This window comes from Nicotiana tabacum, chromosome 8 (genome assembly GCF_000715075.1).
Source record: "Nicotiana tabacum cultivar K326 chromosome 8, ASM71507v2, whole genome shotgun sequence".
Classification (NCBI taxonomy): Eukaryota; Viridiplantae; Streptophyta; class Magnoliopsida; order Solanales; family Solanaceae; genus Nicotiana; species Nicotiana tabacum.
In genome coordinates, this window is record NC_134087.1 from 24,898,027 (window position 1) to 24,918,238 (window position 20,212).

Sequence of the window (20,212 nt, forward strand, 5' to 3'; positions counted from 1 at the left end):
ACTGCTGACACCAAGTGACCGAAATAAGTGGGCTCCAAAGCTTGCAAGAAATAATCAATCATCTCGCTTTCTTTCATCGGAGGGTCCACCCTTGCTGTTTGCTCTCCCCAACGGAATCCATATTCCCTGAAGCTCTCACCGGGCTTCTTCTCAAGCTTTGTCAACGACAGACGGTCTGGGATAATTTTGAGGTTGTACTGAAAATGGCAGGCAAAGGCTTGGGCAAAATCGTCCCATATGTACCACCTGTTGTGATTTTGTCTGGTATACCATTCTAAGGCTGATCCACTTAAACTTTGGCTGAAATATGCCATCAGCAATTCATCCCTTCCACCTGCTCCTCTCATTTTGCTACAAAAGCCTCTTAAGTGTGCTACTGGGTCACCATGCCCATCGTATAGATCAAACTTGGGCATTTTGAACCCCGCTGGCAACTGAACACCTGGGAACAGACATAAATCCTTATAGGCCACACTTACTTGACCTCCCAACCCCCTCATATCTCGAAACGACTGTTCTAAGCTCTTGAACTTTCTGATCACCTCTTCATGCTCAGGATTTTTGGGTGGTTTCTCGGTCTTTGCCGGGAGATCAAGATGAGGGGTGTAAGGATATGGTTCTGGAACTTTGAAGGTGGGTTCAGGGGGATAGTACTGGTTGTCGTGAGTTTGGAACAGGGGTTCACTAGAAGATCGGTGTAATATAGCAGGTTGATGTGCCACAAAAACAGGTGTAATTGGTGGGGGAGGGTATGTGACTTGTTTGGGTGGTGGAGCTTGAGAAGTATGGGAAGTGGCGCCATGGCATTGTTGGTAGAGGGGAAAGGCTAGAGATGAGTTCACAGTGGGAGGCTCCGGAGGTTGGGTTGACGGTGGGATATAAGCAGGGTTGGCGGGATAAACCGGTGGTGGATGCCCCTTCGCCCAGGCTTGGTACATTTCAGCCATCTATTACTTCAGCTTATACATTTCTTCCCTCAATGCATTAACGTCCAATTCTTCCACTTCTTTCGATGGGTCGACGATACTTGTTTTCGGTTCCTGGTTGGCCATATTCAGCCTGTCTTTCAATCGGGTGTTGTACGAGTGAGTTGCCAGAATGCCAATCAACTAACCTTGTTAGCGATTAGGCTTTAACAAATTGGTAACCATACATTGGGCATGAATGTACCTAAACAGTTAACCGTCTCTATTATGTATTTGATCGGTTGCATGCGTCATCCCGACCTTTTCTTTCTTTTAATTGCAAACCTCCCCTTTTCTTTCTTTTCCTTTTCTTTTCATTCTCTCTTTCTTTTTTTCTCTTTTCTTTCTTGTTTTCCCGCTCTTTTCTTTTCTCTATTCTCTTGTTTTTCCTCTTATTTTCTTTCTCTCTCTTTTATTTGGTTGCGGTCGAATCCTATGGAGATTGCCTACGTATCATGACCCCCCATGAATCAGACCGAGGGTAGTTCTTGGAGATAAGTGCGAAATAAAACATTTCGGGATTTTCAGTTTTCATATATATAAAAACGCTATTACAAAGACTAAAACTAACAGACCCAAAAAAAACTAACAGACTCTGATGAAAGAACGAGATACAGACTCAAAAACAAACAACCCACATACTCTGATAACAGAAATACAGACTCCAAAACAACTGGCAGACTTTAACGGAAAGAAAATACAGACTCGAGAAATCACGAATACATCAATGCCTCAATTGTCCCCGGGACCCGCGAGGCGTCATCCGGCCTTGCTGCGGACTGACTCCCTAAATCCCCCTGAAGGTGGTAAAGATCTTCCATTACCCGACGAACAAAAATCATCATAGTAGTGAAGAACATAGATCTCATCATATCCTCACAGCTACTGCACTTCATTGCGATATAGCTGGCGACCCTTTTGACTCGCTCTCTTATGACGCCCTTCTCTTGCAACAAATGCCCAATTTGTTCGGTTCTGGCTTCCAAAGTTTGTTCGGCTACCTGGTTCTGCTCTTGGAGTTGTTGCAAGTACCTTTCTAGCCATGCCATTAAGGCGTAACAATGTTCTCTTTCAGCCTTAAAATTTTTGGCTTGTTTAGCCATTTCACCCTCGAGGTTGCCAATTGCCTTTTCCCAACCTGTGACCCCTTTTTCATATCTTTCTTTCATCTGTTGAACAAAAGCTGCACGCCCTTCGGCGCTTTTAGCCAATCTCGCCCGTGCTTTTGCTAGCTCAGGCTCAGCTTTCTGCAGGTCATCTTCATAGTCACGTACCTTTTGAGTGAGATTGTAAATGAGCCTTTCATCTTTCCTGCTTCGGCCTGGGTTCTCGGCTTCAATTTTCAACTGTCGAACTTGCGCTCTGAAGGCTTCATTTTATCGCACCAATCTTCTCTTTTCACCTTTGGCCTCTTGTGCCTGCAAATCAATGTTGAAGGTGACATTTCTCAATTCTTCTCGTAGACCATGGATGATGGCCTTATATTCCTTTTCCTTCTCCCCCCAAGCTAACCTCTCTTGAATTTTATCATCAAAGGCATGAACATGAGGCCTTTTGGCGGGCCTTTCGGGCTCTGGTTCGTTGTTTACATAAGACATTTTCTCAAACCAAGCAGCATAATTTGGATCTACTTCCTTCTTGGCGATGTCTGGTACCTGGGTGCCATTTTTTAAATACCGGCAGCTATTCCAATACTGCTGAACTACAGCCTCGGGCAATGCAACTTCTGGATGTAACTCTATGACCTGGGTGCTTAGATCTTCATCTTCAGGCACAATCTGATACCTTCCCAATTGCCTCAAGGCCCTCTGCAGTGCATATGGCTGAATACTCCTTACGCCCATTATCCTCAGGTATCCTTTGGGAGCAGTCATATAGATGGCCTTTATCCTCGGAAGCCATCCTATAGTCCACTCGACTTGACTTGCGTTAAGAACTTTCAAATGAGAAACCCATGCTTCAAATCCTTCTGGTGTGTTGTAATCTTTTATCCTCTCCTCATAACTAATGATGAAGTTATTTGGGCTCGAACCGTAACTCATGAATCTGGGATGATGGCGAAGATGCTCGATCAACCACATTTGCAAAATGATGCTGCAACCTTCAAAAAATTGAGCCCCTGCTTTGCATAAAGTCAATGCTCGATAGATATCTGCCAGCACCAACGGGGCGAGTGTATGATCTTCCTTGGTAGTGAGGATTTGTGCGATTTTAGCCATACGAATATCCACCGTCCCTTTCTTATTTGGAAAAACCATGATCCCCAAGAATGCCACAATAAATGCGAACCAACGATGAATTTGCCAAAGGCCCTTGTTTTGTTTGTTGCTCAAACCCTTTTCATGCGTTTCAAAACCAGCAGAATGCCCGAACCTGAAGTATAAGAAATGGAAAGCAAAACACCCATTGCTCACACGTTTCTTATTCGTCTGTTTACTAATATTCAGGAGGTCAAAGAACTTGTGCACCGATGGAGCCCTTGGAAATATAAGTTGTTGCTTCCTCAAATCCTGTCCGAATTCAATATACCCGACTATCTCCTCCAAAGTAAGGGTGATCTCAAAATCCGAGAAACGAAAGACATTGTGGACAGGATCCCAGAAAGTTACCAAAGCTTTGATCAGATCCTCCCGCGGTTTGATTTCAAAGATGTCTATAAGAGCACTCAAGTGCTTTTTCACCCATTTCTGACCATCTTCGTCTAGATCATTCCACCACATAAGCAAGTGCAGCCGAGCCTGTTCCCTGACCACTTCTGGCGGTTCCTAGATGGTATTCATTTGTTCCTGTGGAAGATTAAGGTTAGGGTTGACTCCACTTGACCTTTTTGTAAACAAATTTTGAAGAAGAAAAGAAAAATGAAAGAGAAAAGAAAAGAAGAAAAGAACCATAATTTCTTCCCCAATATGTCAACTTTAGCCAAATGATTGTTTTTGCAAATGCAGCCCCTTCCCAATTTCACGCGAATTTTGAGGCCGAAGGAAATTATTTTATGACCCCTCACAAACTTGTCCATTCTTTTATGAAAATAGCCTTTCGACAACTGAAAAATACTCTGAGGCTATCTTAGCAAGAACGGTTTAAGACATTGCCAAAGCTGGATCGACTTATTTTTTTTTTCAAAAATAAGGCCGAACCTTATATAGGTTGCCTACATATCCCACATCTGGTGAGAATCAGACCTGCTTAGTTCGGTCAGTTTTGACACATTTGAAAGAACACAGTGTTTGACTTTTTTGAAATAACTCTTTTTTGAAAATTTTTGGGCCGAGTTTCAGGACGCTTTTCAAATACCGGGATGTTTAGAACCGGGCCTTATCTCCTTCCCTATATCACTCTTGGTTTTCCCTCTTTTTTTTTGCTTTATTTTCCCTGCTCGGTCAGCATGCAAGCTAAAATAAATGTTCACATAGCACGTAGAATGCATCAGGATGGTCTGTTATTTCGGGCATACCTGTCCTAGACGGAACCAACCCCTGTGTTGAGTCCCCTAAGTCAAATGCACATGATGAAAACAAACGTTCCTACTAGGGATCCGGCATGAGGCTGTGTTTTTCTAGGTTTAAATCCTAGGGTTTTGGTCTAGACTTGGGGCACCCGAGCGGACAACTGGGGCCGAGGAGGGGACGACGTACCAGGAGCACTGAAGTCTACCCGGCCTTGTCGCTTGCCCAGCCTCGTTCTATTTGGTATAATTTCTATAGAAAAAGCAAGTTACGCGAACGTATGCACCATTTCTAGAAGACTCAGATGGGTGGCGTAAGAAGACAGTTATATACAATTCAAAATAATATTAAAGCAGTAAACAGATAGCATTTAGCACAAAAGATTCACAGAATACAGTAATATTAACAATAAATAAAGCCAAGTAAAAATCATGTTAACAAGCTCGAATTCTTGAACCCTGAACCAGAGATTCTGGGTTCGATCCCCAGCATAGTCGCTAGAGCTGTCACACCTCCTTTTTTACTACACCCCGTAAAGGGTATAAATATAAGGGAGTTTTTCCAATAAAAGGACAATCGAAACGGGATTATTTATAAAAATCAGAGTCGTCACTTGGAATAATTTATGGTGTCCCAAGTCACCGGTTTAAAATCCCGAATCGAGGAAAAATTGACTCTATTTACGGCCTGCGAACACAGAAATTCGGGTAAGGAATTCTGTTAACCCGGGAGAAGGTGTTAGGCATTCCCGAGTTCTGTGGTTCTAGCACGGTCGCTTTGATCATACTTGGCTTATTAAAATTACTGATTTTAGATCCTATGTGCATCTATCCTTTTACCGCTTTTAATTAAGAAAATTATCTTGAAATGGGTCACGCATACGTGTACCCATTTTTGGCGCGTAAAAATTATGTCACGCGTACGTGTCCACAATTAATAACGCTTATTATTAGTAAGAAATTTTAGCCGAAGTTACGTGAACGTATACCCCAATTTTGTTTTTATAAATCATAATCGTGTCACACGAACGTGTCCGCAACCACGATAGTATTTTAAACGGCCCTAAAGGTTTTTCTACGAATATTTTTCTTATTGTCTAATTAAAACATGTGAGGGCCATATATGGTTGATATTACACCACAAACCCATTGAGGGACGGTAATTAATTAACTCGGGCCACGACATTAAACCTACCCTAAAATTGAAGTTCGGATTACTTTTATTAGCCAAAAATCTGAATGGGATAGAACAAGCATTCACATCGCCTGAGATGGTTTTGGGCTGACTATAGGCCCAATATCACTTGAAACATTTGGAGTAAGGGGGAAAGCAATACAAATATGAAGGCCCTTTCCTAGCAAGCTGACCCATGCGGTCCAAACCGGGCCCAATTCCTTTAAGGAATTCCATAAAGATAGTCGTACATGAACAAACATACATCCAGATTGCTAACTCAAATTCTCATCTGTTTACAAGCAAATATGAATCCAAGGTTACTCTCTGTTACATGCTAAATTTGCATCCAGAATTTATTCTGATAATAATAAAATCACACCGCTCTAGTAATTAACTAAGTTACTCAATTGAATGACCCAACTATCAAGCTTCGACTACCAGTATCCATGCGATACATAGATCACCGACTTGGGATGTGAAAGAAAAATGCAGAACTCAACTTCTAGTAATACTTTTCATGCATTGCTAAACCCATTTTTGCCATAAAATGCAGCAATCATATTGGACCAAATGGAACAATGAAAATTCAAGTCCCAAACTACATCATCAACATACTGCATGTAACTCGAATCCTGATGGTATTTTACCAGATTTGGGACTCTTCGAACTGTAAATTCATGGTCTGAATCACAGTTCTTCGAGAGCACAAACACCTTGCTTGAATTCTAAAAATGTACTAGAAAATGTGATACAAAACTCAGACTTTGGAAGAAACATAAGTTAAACGTAAATACCAACTTCAATCAGATCTAACAGTTTGTGAAATAAACAGTCTTGAGTCAACAGCATCTAAACCAGTCCAACTACTGACCTCGAGATAAACGAATAGAAAAATGACTACATATAAAGAACTTATACTGAGATAGACATTTAGACTAGGCTATCATGTCGTACGACATTCAGAGGTTAAATGTTGATCCCATTGTTCATAGTTGAAAGGTAGTAAGTGGAATTTCCAGCAAAACAGAGTAGACAAGCATGCTATATTCTTAATTTAAACTCAAACTGAATACAACTCAAAGCTTCAGATTCCATTTTTGATTCCCACATCAAGCTTTACATTCAAATAGAGTGCAGAGATGTGTACTTGGGAATGAACAAAGACAAGAAATGAAAAAAAATCAACAGGAGCAGCCACAAGAATCAACACTGAAACAGCCAGCAAAACCAGTCCCAACCCAGAAATGATGTATAGCAGCTCAATATAACAAACTCGAACACATGGCGGCCCAACAAAACTTTAGACCCAACTTTGGCGACCAAGTTCAGTCCATTTTCCACTCGGATGAGTAAAAATAGTTTCAGAAGTTGAAAAGGAATCAACAATCACTGAAATTCAATGAAACAGTACAAATTCCTGCCATTTTTGTATTTTTCTGAGCGTTTCTTCTTTTTAGCCCTTCAATCTTGCCTTGAAAGGCAAGAATGCTCCTTCTTATAGGCCCAGCCAATAGGGCAGCCCCAAAACTACTTATTTACCCTTTACCCCTTTTTGTTCTTGTTTTAGCTTAAGGGTCCTTAATGTATAATCTAGAATTTCAGAATAGCCCCAACCCCAGCTTCCTAGAAGTTTCTTAGGCAGTTATTTGAGAGATTCCCTCAACCAATTACCTGAATTACCCTTTAAAGACTCTGAAACTACCCCAGAACCACCCAGGTCAACTGGTCAAGCTAATTGGGTCGAGCTGCAATTCGATGGGTCTACTGAAAACCTAGTTCAACTCTCCATTGGGCTTTTTAATCTTGTGAACCCAATCAATATTAAGAAAAACCCCCAAACCCAAACGTTCAATTTAAGAACCCTGAAGACTAGGAACAAAGTTAAACCCAAAAGACAATGCAAATTCAAACTATCCGAACTTGAACACAAGACCCAACTTACAATCACACACATCCTAAATCTAACATGCAGGTACGGAAGATAAAGAAGAATGATAAATAAAAAGAAACAGAATAAAAATCAGAAAATAAGAGAAAGAGCAGAAGAAGGTAAGGATGAGGAAACAAAATACCAAAGGGCAAACAGAAATACCTAGGAATCTCGGACAAACAAGAAATAGCATTTATGCTTCGAAATCTCCAATTTCCGGTCCAATCCGAGATTAATCGTATGTTCTTTGTCAAAAACACGCGATTAAAGTCAAACTGAGCTTTAAATTCTTCAATGAAACCTTGATTTGAGACTTGGGGATTTTTATGGTTCATTTTCTGATCTAATATTCGAGAATATCGGGCAACATTCGAGGGAAACAGAGTGGGGGTTTGGAAAGAGGGGGTTAGGGTGGTTCTGTAGTGTGATTTTGGTGAGGATTGGAGCCGGCGCCGCCGGGTTGAGGCGGTGGAAATTGGGGCGGCTAGCTAGGGTTTCGGGGGTGTTTCTGATGAGGGTGGTGAGCAGAAGGGGATTCTGAGGGGGGGAAGGGTTGTTTTCGGACACTTAAATACCCCTGGGGCTTCAGTTCTGAGCCGTTTGATCAAGGGGAGATCAACGGCTTAAATTAATACTTATCGAAACGACGCCGTTTGGTTTGGGGGGGGGGAACCGGGCCGGGTTAGGGTGGTTTGGGTCGGGTATTGGGTAATTTCATTTGGGCTGGGGAAATTTGAATTGGTTTTAGCCCAAATTTAGATTTTCTTTCATTTCTTTCTTTCCCCTTTTTCAAATTCAAAATTCTTTTCTTTTCAAAATTAAAATAAAACCTAAATTAATTAATAATATTTTTTAAAACTAAATTAACCTACCCAATTAGATTAATCACTCATCATGATATTTACAATAATTAATTAAATCCTAAATTTAGAGAAAAACTATACAATTCAAAATTAAAAAGTAAAAATGCAAAATGAATTATTTTTTGTGATTTTCATTTTTTATAAAACAAACTAATTTACTAATTAATCTAAAAATATAAAATCAAACCGTAAATGCAGATGCAACATATTTTTTGTATTTTTCATGAATTAAATAAAATAAACATGCACAGACAAATGCAAATAATTAATAGAAAATGCCACGAAATTCAACAAAATTGCAAACACTGAAAGAAATTATTTTGTTTTGAATTTGTTGGAGTAATTCATATAGGGCAAAAATCACGTGCTCACAGCTGCCCCTCTTTGCGCGGAGGTCGGGCAGCGATCCATAAGGCCAAGGTTGGGCAGCGATCTATAAGGCCGAGGTCGGACAGTGATCAATAAGGCCGAGGTCGGGCAACGATCTATAAGGCCGAGGTCGGACAGTGATCAATAAGACCGAGGTTGGGCATCAATCAATAAGGCCGAGGTCGGGCAATAATCAATAAGGCCGAGGCCGGGCATCGATCTATAAGGCCGGGGTCGGGCAGGGATCTATAAGGCCGAGGTCGGGCAGGGATCTATAAGATCGAGGTCGGGCAGCGACCAATATGGCCGAGGTCAGGCATTGATCTATAAGGCCGAGGTCGAGCAGTAATCTATAGATGTAACAACTAGTTTGCTTTGGAATCCTCAAAGGGAATATTCTATCGGATATTCCCTCTAATTGTGCTTTTGTAGGGTTTTCTAGGGATACCCTTTATAAATAGGAAGAGAGGACTTCCCAAAAAGAGGGGAAGATCTCTCTAGAAAATAGAAAAACACATCTCTCTAAAGATGAGAGGATCTGTGATCACATACCTCCATCAGATCCAAAAAGGGTCCTAATGTTCTTGTATTTGTCTATCATTCATCTTTATCAAATGAAGGAGGATCTCTCTAGAAAATAGAAAAACACATATCTCTAAAGATGAGAGGATCTGTGCTCCCATACCCCCATCAGATCCAAAAAGGGTCCTAAGATTTTTGTATTTGTCTATCATCCATCTTCATCAAATGAAGGAGGATCTGCCTCACTCAAGATTGAGTGAATCTTTTCCTTTATTTACATTTTATTGTCATTTAATGTTACTCAATGCATCTTTCTTCATGCTATTAATTCTCGCCATAATCACTGCTAACATTTACACTCAGCTATGTTTTTTTATTCATATTATTCATCTCAGATCTAGAATTAATTATTCTTAACTAGGATTTACCCTCTTTCTTCTTATTTAATTAGTTTAACAAAAAATGTCTCATACTTTTTTGGTCAAACAATTATAATACAATAATTGTTTAAATGAGGATTAATAGTGAAGCATTGTTATAAAACAATTAATAATGAGGAGATTATAATACATGGATTATAAACTTTAAATGGGAATTTTGTTTTTAAATAGTTTTGTTTCCGTTGTTAATACACATACTCTTATTTTGAATATAATAATACATAATATAACTTAATGCATTCACAATAATTTATTTTAACAGGCCAACCAAACACTATAATATACTAAATACTATTGGGATTAATTAGTCCAAAGTCCAAGCCATCAACCAAACAAACTCTTTAGTCTCTGTATATCATATCAATGTTTGATTTACAATTTTCATTATGTAATTGGTAAAATTTATTTATACTCGGTATATACACAAATCAATAAATACAAACTAAAAATTTTTCAAAGATAATTTATTCGCAAGTGATATGTATCTTCACTTTAAATTTTAGTTGCTAAAATTACATTATTTGATTCGTTGTAAATGTTTTTACCCTTGAAAAAGAAAAAGGGTGAAAAATAGGGGTGAATCCGGAAAATCGGATCGAATTAATTTGGTATTTTGATATCGGATCGGTATTGATTTGGTACAAATTTTTATATTTCGGTACGGTTCTCGGTATTAAACTTACGATACTTCGGTATACCGAAATATTTTAGCAAGCCTTCCCACCTATTTGCTGCATCTGTGTTTAACCATTTGCTATGTTTCTTGAATTTGGTTTTGTCAGTGTTATAACTGTTGCAAATATTTTGATGCTTCGAATTAATTTCCTAACTGCAATTTTTTCTAAACAAGTCTACTATTGATAAGCATAACCTGTTTCTGCATTGTGTGCTTGATTTGATCTGTCTTCGTTTAAGAGATTAATCAACTTATGATAGCATCAGTTTAAAAGAAATGAAAAGTTGAAAATTGTTATGGCCAGCTATGTTTAACGTTTTATACTAATGCCAAAATCATTTCAGTTTAGTTTGGTTCGTTATTGAAATCGTAACCAAATAAAAAATATCGAACCGTACCGAATTACTTTGATACGGTATTTGATATGCACAATTGATTTACTGAATACCGAAGTAACGAACCGTATTTCTTAGTAGAAATGACACCAGGTAGCTACTTTATAGGGCTGTATTTAAGAATTGGTCAGTGCGTCCTGAATTTTAGTTTTTCAGTTCAAATTTTCAACACAAAAATATTCTGAATTGTCCTAAACTTAAGATTTTTAATTTAAAATTTTAGGACAAAATAAGTACTGGTTAATCTCTAAATAACATCCTTAAACATGACTATTTAAATATCATACTGAGGTACCAAATGCTCACCCGAAATTAAAAATAGTCAGATTTATAAGTGGTAATTGAAAAATAGCCACAATTTTAAAAGTAATCGAAATTTAGCCACTTTTCATGTAAAGATAAATCTGAACGAAAACACTGTTCAAAATCTGAAAAATATTCCAGCATAATAGACTGGAATTTCAGCATAATATATTGGAATTATATTGGAGTTCCAGCATAATATACTTCCAGGCTCCAGCATAATATACTGGACTTCCAGCATAATATATTGGAGTTCCAGTATAATATACTGGCCCAACATAATATCCTGGAAGTTCATACACAGGTGCTCCAATCTCTAGTATATTATACTAGAACTTTCCGCATGTTGGAGTTCCAACATAATATGATGTAAGTTCGTATACAAGTACACCAATATCAAGTATATTATGCTTTGCAAAATGGTGCGACTATTTTTGTTTTTAAAGAAAGCTGGCTATATTTTAGGTGAAAAAGCCTAAAACCAAACTTTTACAACGTCCACCTAACTTCCCTCTTCTTGGTTAGACATTTGATGGTAACATTAAGATCTCACCAAACCTCTGATTCCCTCTCTTTTTATTGAACCCAACAACTTTCTGCCACTCCACTCACCTCGTTTCCTCCTCTAAAATTAAGGTCTTCACTTTTGCTGAGGTTTCTAATCACAACAATGCCAAAGATTGTTGGCTTATTATCAGTGCAAGGTATATATAATAATCTCATGATCTTTTTTGTAATAAACTTTTCTTCTACTAATGTAATTAACTGTGTTGCTGCATTTTTATGCCTTTTTTTTAAAAAATTGGGTCTGTTAAAGATTCAATCTTTATCACTTATTTATTTAAATTTTATTTTTTATCTTTTGCACTTATGTTTTGAGTTCTCCTTGGTTGGGTAAGAGGGGTGGGGGTGGAATAGGGTGTAGCTGATCTCCACTTGTTTGGTGTTATTTTCTTGTTTTTTTTATTGATGATTGCATTAATGGTTTCATGAACAAATATGAGACTCTTTTTTTTTTTTTTTTTTTTTTTTTTTTTTGAATAGCTAAATGCATGTGCCAAGCTTCATTTTTGTCTGTTTGTTTCTGGATGAGGAATTGCTTCTTTAAAATTTAGTGAGTTGAAAAGTTTGAGTCTTAAATCTTGAGGTTCTACAGTCAACATTTAGCTTAATTGAATATTTCCGTGTTGAAGCTCTAAGGTCCTTTTACAAGAGGTTCTTTTGCAAACATTTCTATTTTATTTTTATATTTACAATCCCGCTGCAGATAAAAGCCTGATATTTAAGTAACTAAGGGTAGAAAGGCGGACTCATTATCCAGCGAGTTTCAGATTCAGATTTGCAACATTACTATATATTAAACTGCTGTAGTGGTGCTTTTAGTTCAATTACCGCCAAAATCCAAGGCCTGTGTCTTTCCCGGGAGGTTGGGAGGTTGGGGAAGTCAGGGGCGGCTCGACATACTTGGGGCCTACGCCACAACTAGCCCAAATTTATTAGAATCGATTTCTTTAGTAATAATTTTCAATTGATGATATCGCTAACCGATTTAATCATTCTTGAGACGTTATTGATCTATTTTTATTTTGAAAAAAAAATCTTTTCGTGGAGGGAATTGTTAGGCATTTGAAAAAGGCTCAAGTCTTTTTATGTAATATATCGGTTAGAGTATTATGTGCTACTTGACTACTTTTCTTTACACTTTTAATTCGAAATATTAGTCTAAGCCATTAATATTAGAGTGACTATTATGCTTTAGTGATAAGAATGTATGCTAAATGAAGGTTATATCAAGTTTAAGCAAATCATAAAGATATCTTTACTTTATTTGGGAGGACTTTTCCATCCCGCAACAATCACATCGACTTCATAATTTTTCACTATAAAATGCTTAAATTTTTTTAAGAAAAGATTAACACAAAACATATTCCTTTTCAAATTGAGGCCCCTCGAAATTGGGGGCCTAAGACTTATGCCTTATTTGCCTAGCCCTTCAGCCGGACCTGGGTGGGGGTGGGGGGGCTTCTTTGGTGTTTACGCGTTTAGTTTTAGTAAATTTTGTAATATAGCTAATGATGTTATAGAACTCAATTGTAGCAACCAGAAAAGAGTCTTGAGCAACTCTATCAACATCCTCTAGTCTTCTTCATTTTAGAGATTTCATGCTACAGATTTTGGTAGCTATGCCTGTATTTAGTAGGGGCAAGTTCTGCGTATACACTACCCTTCCCCAGACCCTACCTGTTGGGAATATACTGGTCTGTTGTTGTTGTTGTTGCGTGTATTTTAGTAGCTGCATCACCTGAATTTCATTTTGGTTTTATTTTGGAAGTGATGTCAGAAGCTCTTTTTTAGCTATGTACTCTCTTTGTAATAGAATGGCTTAAAAGGAGTAACAAAGTGTTGGATTATTTTGAGAAATTGGCGGCAAATGATGCTTCGTATCAATTTTACTCGCCCTTTCTTTTCCTTCTTTTTCCCCTATTCCAAGTTTCTCAACTTTTTCATATGGTGCATTTTATATGAACAGGTGTATAATGTGACAAAGTTCTTGGAAGACCACCCAGGTGGGGGTGAGGTTTTATTGTCCGCAACAGGTAAAATAATTTCACAAATTCTTCCTGCAGTAAACACTCTGTATTTTGATATTCAAGTTTTCTAATCTTGAATATGTAAAGTTTCGTCGAACATCACTAAACTCTGGATTGTGTCAATCGCTGATATGCTAGACAACTTCCATACTTATGTAATCATGTAGTATGTTATGAGTTTAACTGAACCCAATATTTTCAATATGGAATATATATGTAAAATTGCCACTTAAGTTTAAAAAATTCTGGATCCGCCTCTGCTGTTGAAGACACTGGTTCATGGGCTCGTGATTGTTTCTTTCTGCAGGAAAGGATGCTACTGATGATTTTGAGCATGTTGGTCACAGCACTAGTGCTCGAGCAATGTTGGACGAGTATTATGTAGGTGATATTGGTTCTTCCACCATAGCAACAAAGGTCGAGTACATTCCTCCAAAGCAACCTTATTACAACCAGGACAAAACAACAGAGTTCATCGTCAAGCTCCTCCAATTCTTGGTTCCTCTGATTATTCTAGGTGTGGCTTTTGGCGTTCGCTTCTACACTAAACAGTCAGCTTGAAAGATTGATTATGGTGATCTCATAATAAGAATCCAAATTAGTGCGACGTTAGAAGAGCAAAAAAGAGAAAAAAGAAAAGAAAAAGAGCTTTTACTGGGAACAGTTAATATATCTTTGGTTTCTGTGTTACTGAGGATGCCTTTGCTTTTCTTTGTTGCCATTCAACTAGTCTTCTTCTTTATTATCTAGACTTTTGCAGAAATGCTGGTTAAGGCTGCGTATAATAGACCTTTGTGGTCCGGTCCTTTCCTGGACCCCGCGTATAGCGAGAGCTTAGTGTACCGGGTTGCCCTTGAACTCTCGTGAACTTGGATTCTTGGCTTTTGATGTTTGCTTTTATAATCTTATCACTTGATATACCTTGCCTTTTTCCAAAGTATGCAAAAGATGTTATGTTTTGCATTGTCAAAATCCTTTCCAATTTTATATTTGAGCCAACTGGAATTTCAACAACAGAGAAAGGCGTGCTGAAGTTATACAAGGGAGCTGAAATCTTGTTTATAACGCTAAGTAGTGAAGAGAATCACCAACATCCAACACACCTATGATTCTTGAAGTTTTACATAGACAAGTAATACCAGGGACAGAAAAAGAAAAAACCTATCTTAAACTTCTGACAGAAATGAAAATTTTACGCAATTAATCACTATCAGAGTTGTTTAACATATAATAACAAGTTAGCTGATTATTATATTTAATCGCTATCAGGTTACAAGTTATTTCTATCACTATTTGTAGGTTTTTTTTGCTTCTGTTATCTTAGTGGTGTTACTGTTTGTTGCTACTACTTCTTTTTCATCATTTCTTGAGCTGAAGGTCCATTGGCAACATCTCTACCTTTTTAGGATTGGATTAAGGTCTGCATACACATTGTTTGACCAAAATTTAGATCTTGGTTCAACCAATTAGATTTAACAGAAAAGGGCCAAAAATACCCTTAAATAATTTGAAATAGATCAATAATGCCATCCGTTTATCTTTTGGCCCAAAAAAGCCCTTACCGTTAATCAATTGGAGCAAAAATGCCCTTCCTAGCTAACGGAACACCACGTTAAATGAAACCAAAACTAAAAATGTTATAATATTGCTGATATGGAACTCAGACTCTTCATTCTTTTATCATGCACAACCTCTCTTTGCTCTGACTTTATAAGGTACTGAATCTTACTAAGAGTTTCTGATAACTCCACTAAGAAGCAATTTTGCGATCAAGCTTGAGGCAACGTTGTTCCATGGATGCGATTTTGAAGAGTTTGGAGGCCAACAACTGAGACTTGCTTTGCTGGAGCTCTTTCTCCAACTGAAGAATAGAGCGAGGCTCGTTCTTGCTCTGCTCCATCTGTTCAAGTCTTTCTCTGATTGCCGACGAAATCGCCATTGCTGAGGCGCTTACCTGATCCAATTGCCCAGACCCGCCCGTTTCTTTTCTTTTTTTTTTTTAAAAAATCTGAGCCGTTGATCATTTTTGATCAACGACCCAGATCTCTTCTTTCCTTTTTAATTCCAAATGACCCCTAAACACTACCCCATTCTTTTAGAAGCGCCACCTCTAACTCCTCTCTTCTCACAAACGCTCTCGAGCTCTCTCAAAACCCTAATCGCTCTCTGCCACCTTCAACCCCAAATCCACCGGAATCCATGGCTGTTCTGACCATGGACGACCTATACTCACCCCCTACTACTCTCACGTGCTTGATACCTGAAGTTTCAAGGCTAGACTTCAAGGGTCTTTGCCCAGACCTTCATCGATTCGAGGTTTTCATCCATCTCCGGCCTTGCTCCGGCGTGTCTTAGCCTCCTGAGCCTGATTCCGACCTTATCGACTCCAGATCTGATCTTGTTTCTTCCAAGCCTTTCTCATTTCTAGGGTTCTCAGAAACCCTAGCCTATTCGAGGTTCTTTTTCGTTTATTTGTTTAGATCTGTGCTTGATCTGTGCCATATTTGATGTTTTATGCGTTTTCCCCAAATTTTCTTTTCCAAATCTTTTGATTTCAAACTAGGGTTTCTGAGTCTGTTTGTAATGTTTTGTTCGATTCATCTGCTTATCATCTCTAAGTTTGACTGGTGTTGAAAACCTATTTTTTTGAGATTTGTTTGAGCTTCTGAGTCTATCTGTTTGATTTACTTTATTTACACCAGATTATAAATCCTAATTTTTGGGGTTTTATTTGAGATTCTGAGACTGTTTATTTGTTTCACTTACTTATCGCCTCTAAACTCTACTGATTTCGAAAACCCTAGTTCTTTGGGGTCTGTTCGAGTTCTTGAGTTTGTTTGTGCAACTCGCCTGTTTGAAATCGCTCCGTCTGATTCCTTTACTTCATCATCTTGTTTTCTTTATGTGATTCCTTTGTTCTGAGTTCTTGCTATTTGTCAAACTCGACTATGTTTTCAGAAAGGTTTTCACCTAACTTTTGCATGCTTCTGATCTTTTCTCTATTACTAAGCCAATGAAATTTGACATACGTGACTATCACGCTATTACTGTATGTTGTTTCTTCTTGCCATAGCTTGGCCTCACATGTCTATTACTCGTGCACTTCATTTATATACTGAGTCCCTTCTGTGATTGATTTTCAAACTCGTGATTGATTTTCAAAACTTTTCCTTATGAAATTCTGATTTTTTACTTGCCCGTTAAGGGTTAATTGATTCTCTCTCTTTGTTTGGCCTTACCAGATCCTTTCCAAAAATAAGTACACTCCTGTATTTAGACTTAATCCCTTACTATATGGTTTTACTGCTCCTTTTATGGCAACAATCATTCTGCTTACAAATTGATCTTCTTTCCTTATGTTAATCTTGTTAGTGTCCGTTGAGCAGTAATCCCTTGATTAAAGGGAAAAACCTGTGTTAATTGATTTTGGCTGTGATTATTTCCATGTTTGTGTTGAAACCTTATTTGTTACCTTGTTTTCTACTCATTTTCAAAGCTATAAATACATGTACCTTTTTCTCTTTCAAGAACAAGTTCTAATAGAACAAGTCACTACTTCTCTCAAATACACTTAGAATTTCTTAAACATTCGAGTTCTCTGAACTCACAAGCTTAAAGCTTTCTTCTCTGATTGTGGTTTGGCTGAAAGAAATCCTGCTTTTCTCTTTGCTTACTTTTTCTGCAACTGGTATGTCTCTATTTGTTTAAATTCTGCCTCTCCACTACATGTTTATTCTTCAGCCTTTCCTCTGTTTGTCTTACTGTTTCGATACTGTAATTTCTGCAAGTTTACTTACTTTTTTTCTCTGTGCTTACATGAACTCCCACCCCCAATTCCCTTTGTATGTTGAGTTATGGTCCAAAAAGCATGACAACACTTGACATTGTTGTTCATGTGCATGGGCTGGACTCCCTATGTCCTAAACTCTTTCCAATTCCCATTCCCCTTCCCCTTTACATGTATGCTGAGTTTAAGACTTTGGTCTAACAAAGTCCTAATCATTGTCTGGACCATAACCTGACCTTCAACAGGTTTGTGATCATATTTCTTGGCTGAACAGGCTTGGTCAGGGGTGTGCCAGTCTACCTTATGACTAGGTACGACCACCAGCATGCCTTGGCACCCCTACCCCTCTATTACACTTGCACTCGTTCTTAGAACATTAAGTTTTGCCCCCTCTTGTGAGCCTTGCTTTGGGATCCATGAGCTCCCGCTGAACTTGGACACCTGAGGGTTGGCTCTTCCACACTGCACTGTAACTCTTTCTAATTAACATCTTGGGTGTAAGCACTGCCTGGAGTTCCTGAAACTCCTTGGATCTCTGAAACACCCTAGATAAGAGAAGGCTTTGGAAATCTTGATCTCAGAAGTGGTTCAATCTCATATTGTTAGACACTAAGTCTGGATTAGGCTGCTCGGATGTAGTTGTGATTTCTGATGTACTTTTAATTTCTGTCTTATTTTTATTGGCCTGTAATAATTTGTATAAACTCATGGGATTTTAGTGAAAAAGGAAGGGTGGTTACTTTTATGCACAAAGGGTAGAAACCATGCTTATTGGATTTAATTTCTGGTCTGTGCAACTCTACGCGTAGAAAACATGTCTATAGGGATCAACTTCTAAACTTTCTGCAACTACGCATATAGATACCATGCTCATAGGGGTTTATATTTTCTGCACATAATGATACCATTAGGCAAACTGTAGGCTTAACAACAAAGTTGCATATAGATACCATGTTTGTAAAACTCCTGTTTAAAAGTGTTAAAATCAGTTAACGTATAGAAAGCATGCCTATAGGAACTTCGAATCTGAACTGTCTCATTTGTGCGAAACAGCACCAACCGTTTAAATTAATATATACTTTGGTAAAACTGTCAGTCTTCTGTGATTTTCTGAACCTCGTAAGTTAACAAACATTTTCTAAAACTAGCATTTTCTGAAACTCACTTTTTTCTGATAAGGTTCGTGAAACTCTTTTTTTCCAACTAGTTTGCATGTCTTCTGAAGCTTCTTTCTTTTCTTTTAAATCTTTTTCAAAATAGTACATTCTTTTCTGAAACTTGTCTCACTCTAATAAAAAACTGGTAACTCTTTATAATCAGTCTGCTTTTCGAAATCGTTAGTTCTATCCAACACATAGCTAAAAGTGGACTAGTCTTTAACAACTGCATTCGAGCGAGCCTAATGCGGCTTCCTGTCTAAAAGTATGAGTTGAACCAGTCCGCTTATCGTTTAATTTTAAAGACCAAACTAGTACATGCAAGACATGCTAAATTCCATGGCTTATCTGATTTAAGGAGGTTTACCTGAGCCTTACCTGCTTATTTGCTTTCCCCTTTACTTGTATATGTGTTTTTGATTGACGCCCTAGTATTTTTGTCCTTTGAAAACTCTTAAAAGGACCCAAATATCTTTCCCTTTAGGATTAGTAGTCCTAAATGCCTCCGGGACTGATAGGATTGGGACGGGTACTAGCATGCAATAAGTAATGAAACTTTCCGCGCTTTAATACCTTAACAGGGTGGGAATGGTAGAATATGGATATGATGACCGGTGCGCTAATATCACGTGCGACCCCTCTTCTGAGGAGAGATTGCTGGATATTGCATTGATGTGATCCATATTATTTGTAAACCTAGGACCCCCTCTCCCCTTTAATTGTTAATTCTTTTTAAGTTTTCCTTTAAACTTTCTAAACTCCTTCTACTTCTTTTCTTTTTCAACTCTTAAACTTGTTTGCGAAACTATGTGAAAAACCTTTTCTATTTGTCTTCTTAGAGTCACAATTGTAGCATGGCCGGGAACCACACTAGTGGATCTTGAGGGGTGCCTAATACCTTCCCCTCGAGATAATTTCTAGCCCTTACCCGAACTCTGGTTTTTCCAATTCAAACCTTTCTTAAAGTGTCCTAATGCACTATAATCATTAGGTGGCGACTCTTCAACTTCTAAGACCCAATTCTCGAAAGGGAATAGAGTTGTCCTCCCAATGTCGTATACCCGATTTCGACCCACTCGTAGAAAAAGGGGGCGTCGACAGCATGGCGACTCTACTGGGGAACTTCTTTAGGCTTTTACCATTACATGTTGCTTGTGATTTTACTATCTCATTAGTTGCTTTATTTACTGTCTTTTATTCTTTCACTACGAAACTGACTTGGCTCTTCATGTCTTTTCTTTCCATTAACTACTTTCCTTTACTGCTTTATTTCAATACTGTTGTGATTACTGCAATTATTGTAATCATTTATTATGAACGTGGAAATACATGTCAATTTGTTTCATTCTTGTAAACTGCATCTTCAACATCATATTCCACTCGTGCCAAACAAATACTATAACGACGCTTATAATGAGTGATTGCGCTCTTCTAATATTATCACCATTTAAATTCGGCAAAGACGTATTTGCGGTAAAACCAGTCGATCAGCGGTGCAGTCGACGGTTCCGTGCCTTTCCCTCTGGAGTTGTCCGCTCAAGGGTACCTGTCTAATACCCCAATAGAAACCTTACTCTGTTCAATTGTACATG

General features: G+C 38.2%; 1 protein-coding gene across 1 annotated transcript; it reads left to right on the forward strand.

Annotated features, from left to right (window-relative positions):
• Positions 1-13,268: 13,268 nt before the first annotated feature.
• Positions 13,269-14,386, forward strand: LOC107799588 (cytochrome b5, seed isoform-like). Its single transcript, XM_075220251.1, has 3 exons — positions 13,269-13,343; positions 13,616-13,682; positions 13,984-14,386. Exons 1-3 carry the CDS (start codon positions 13,269-13,271, stop codon positions 14,235-14,237), a joined length of 396 nt encoding a protein of 131 aa, XP_075076352.1. The 3' UTR covers positions 14,238-14,386.
• Positions 14,387-20,212: the final 5,826 nt, after the last annotated feature.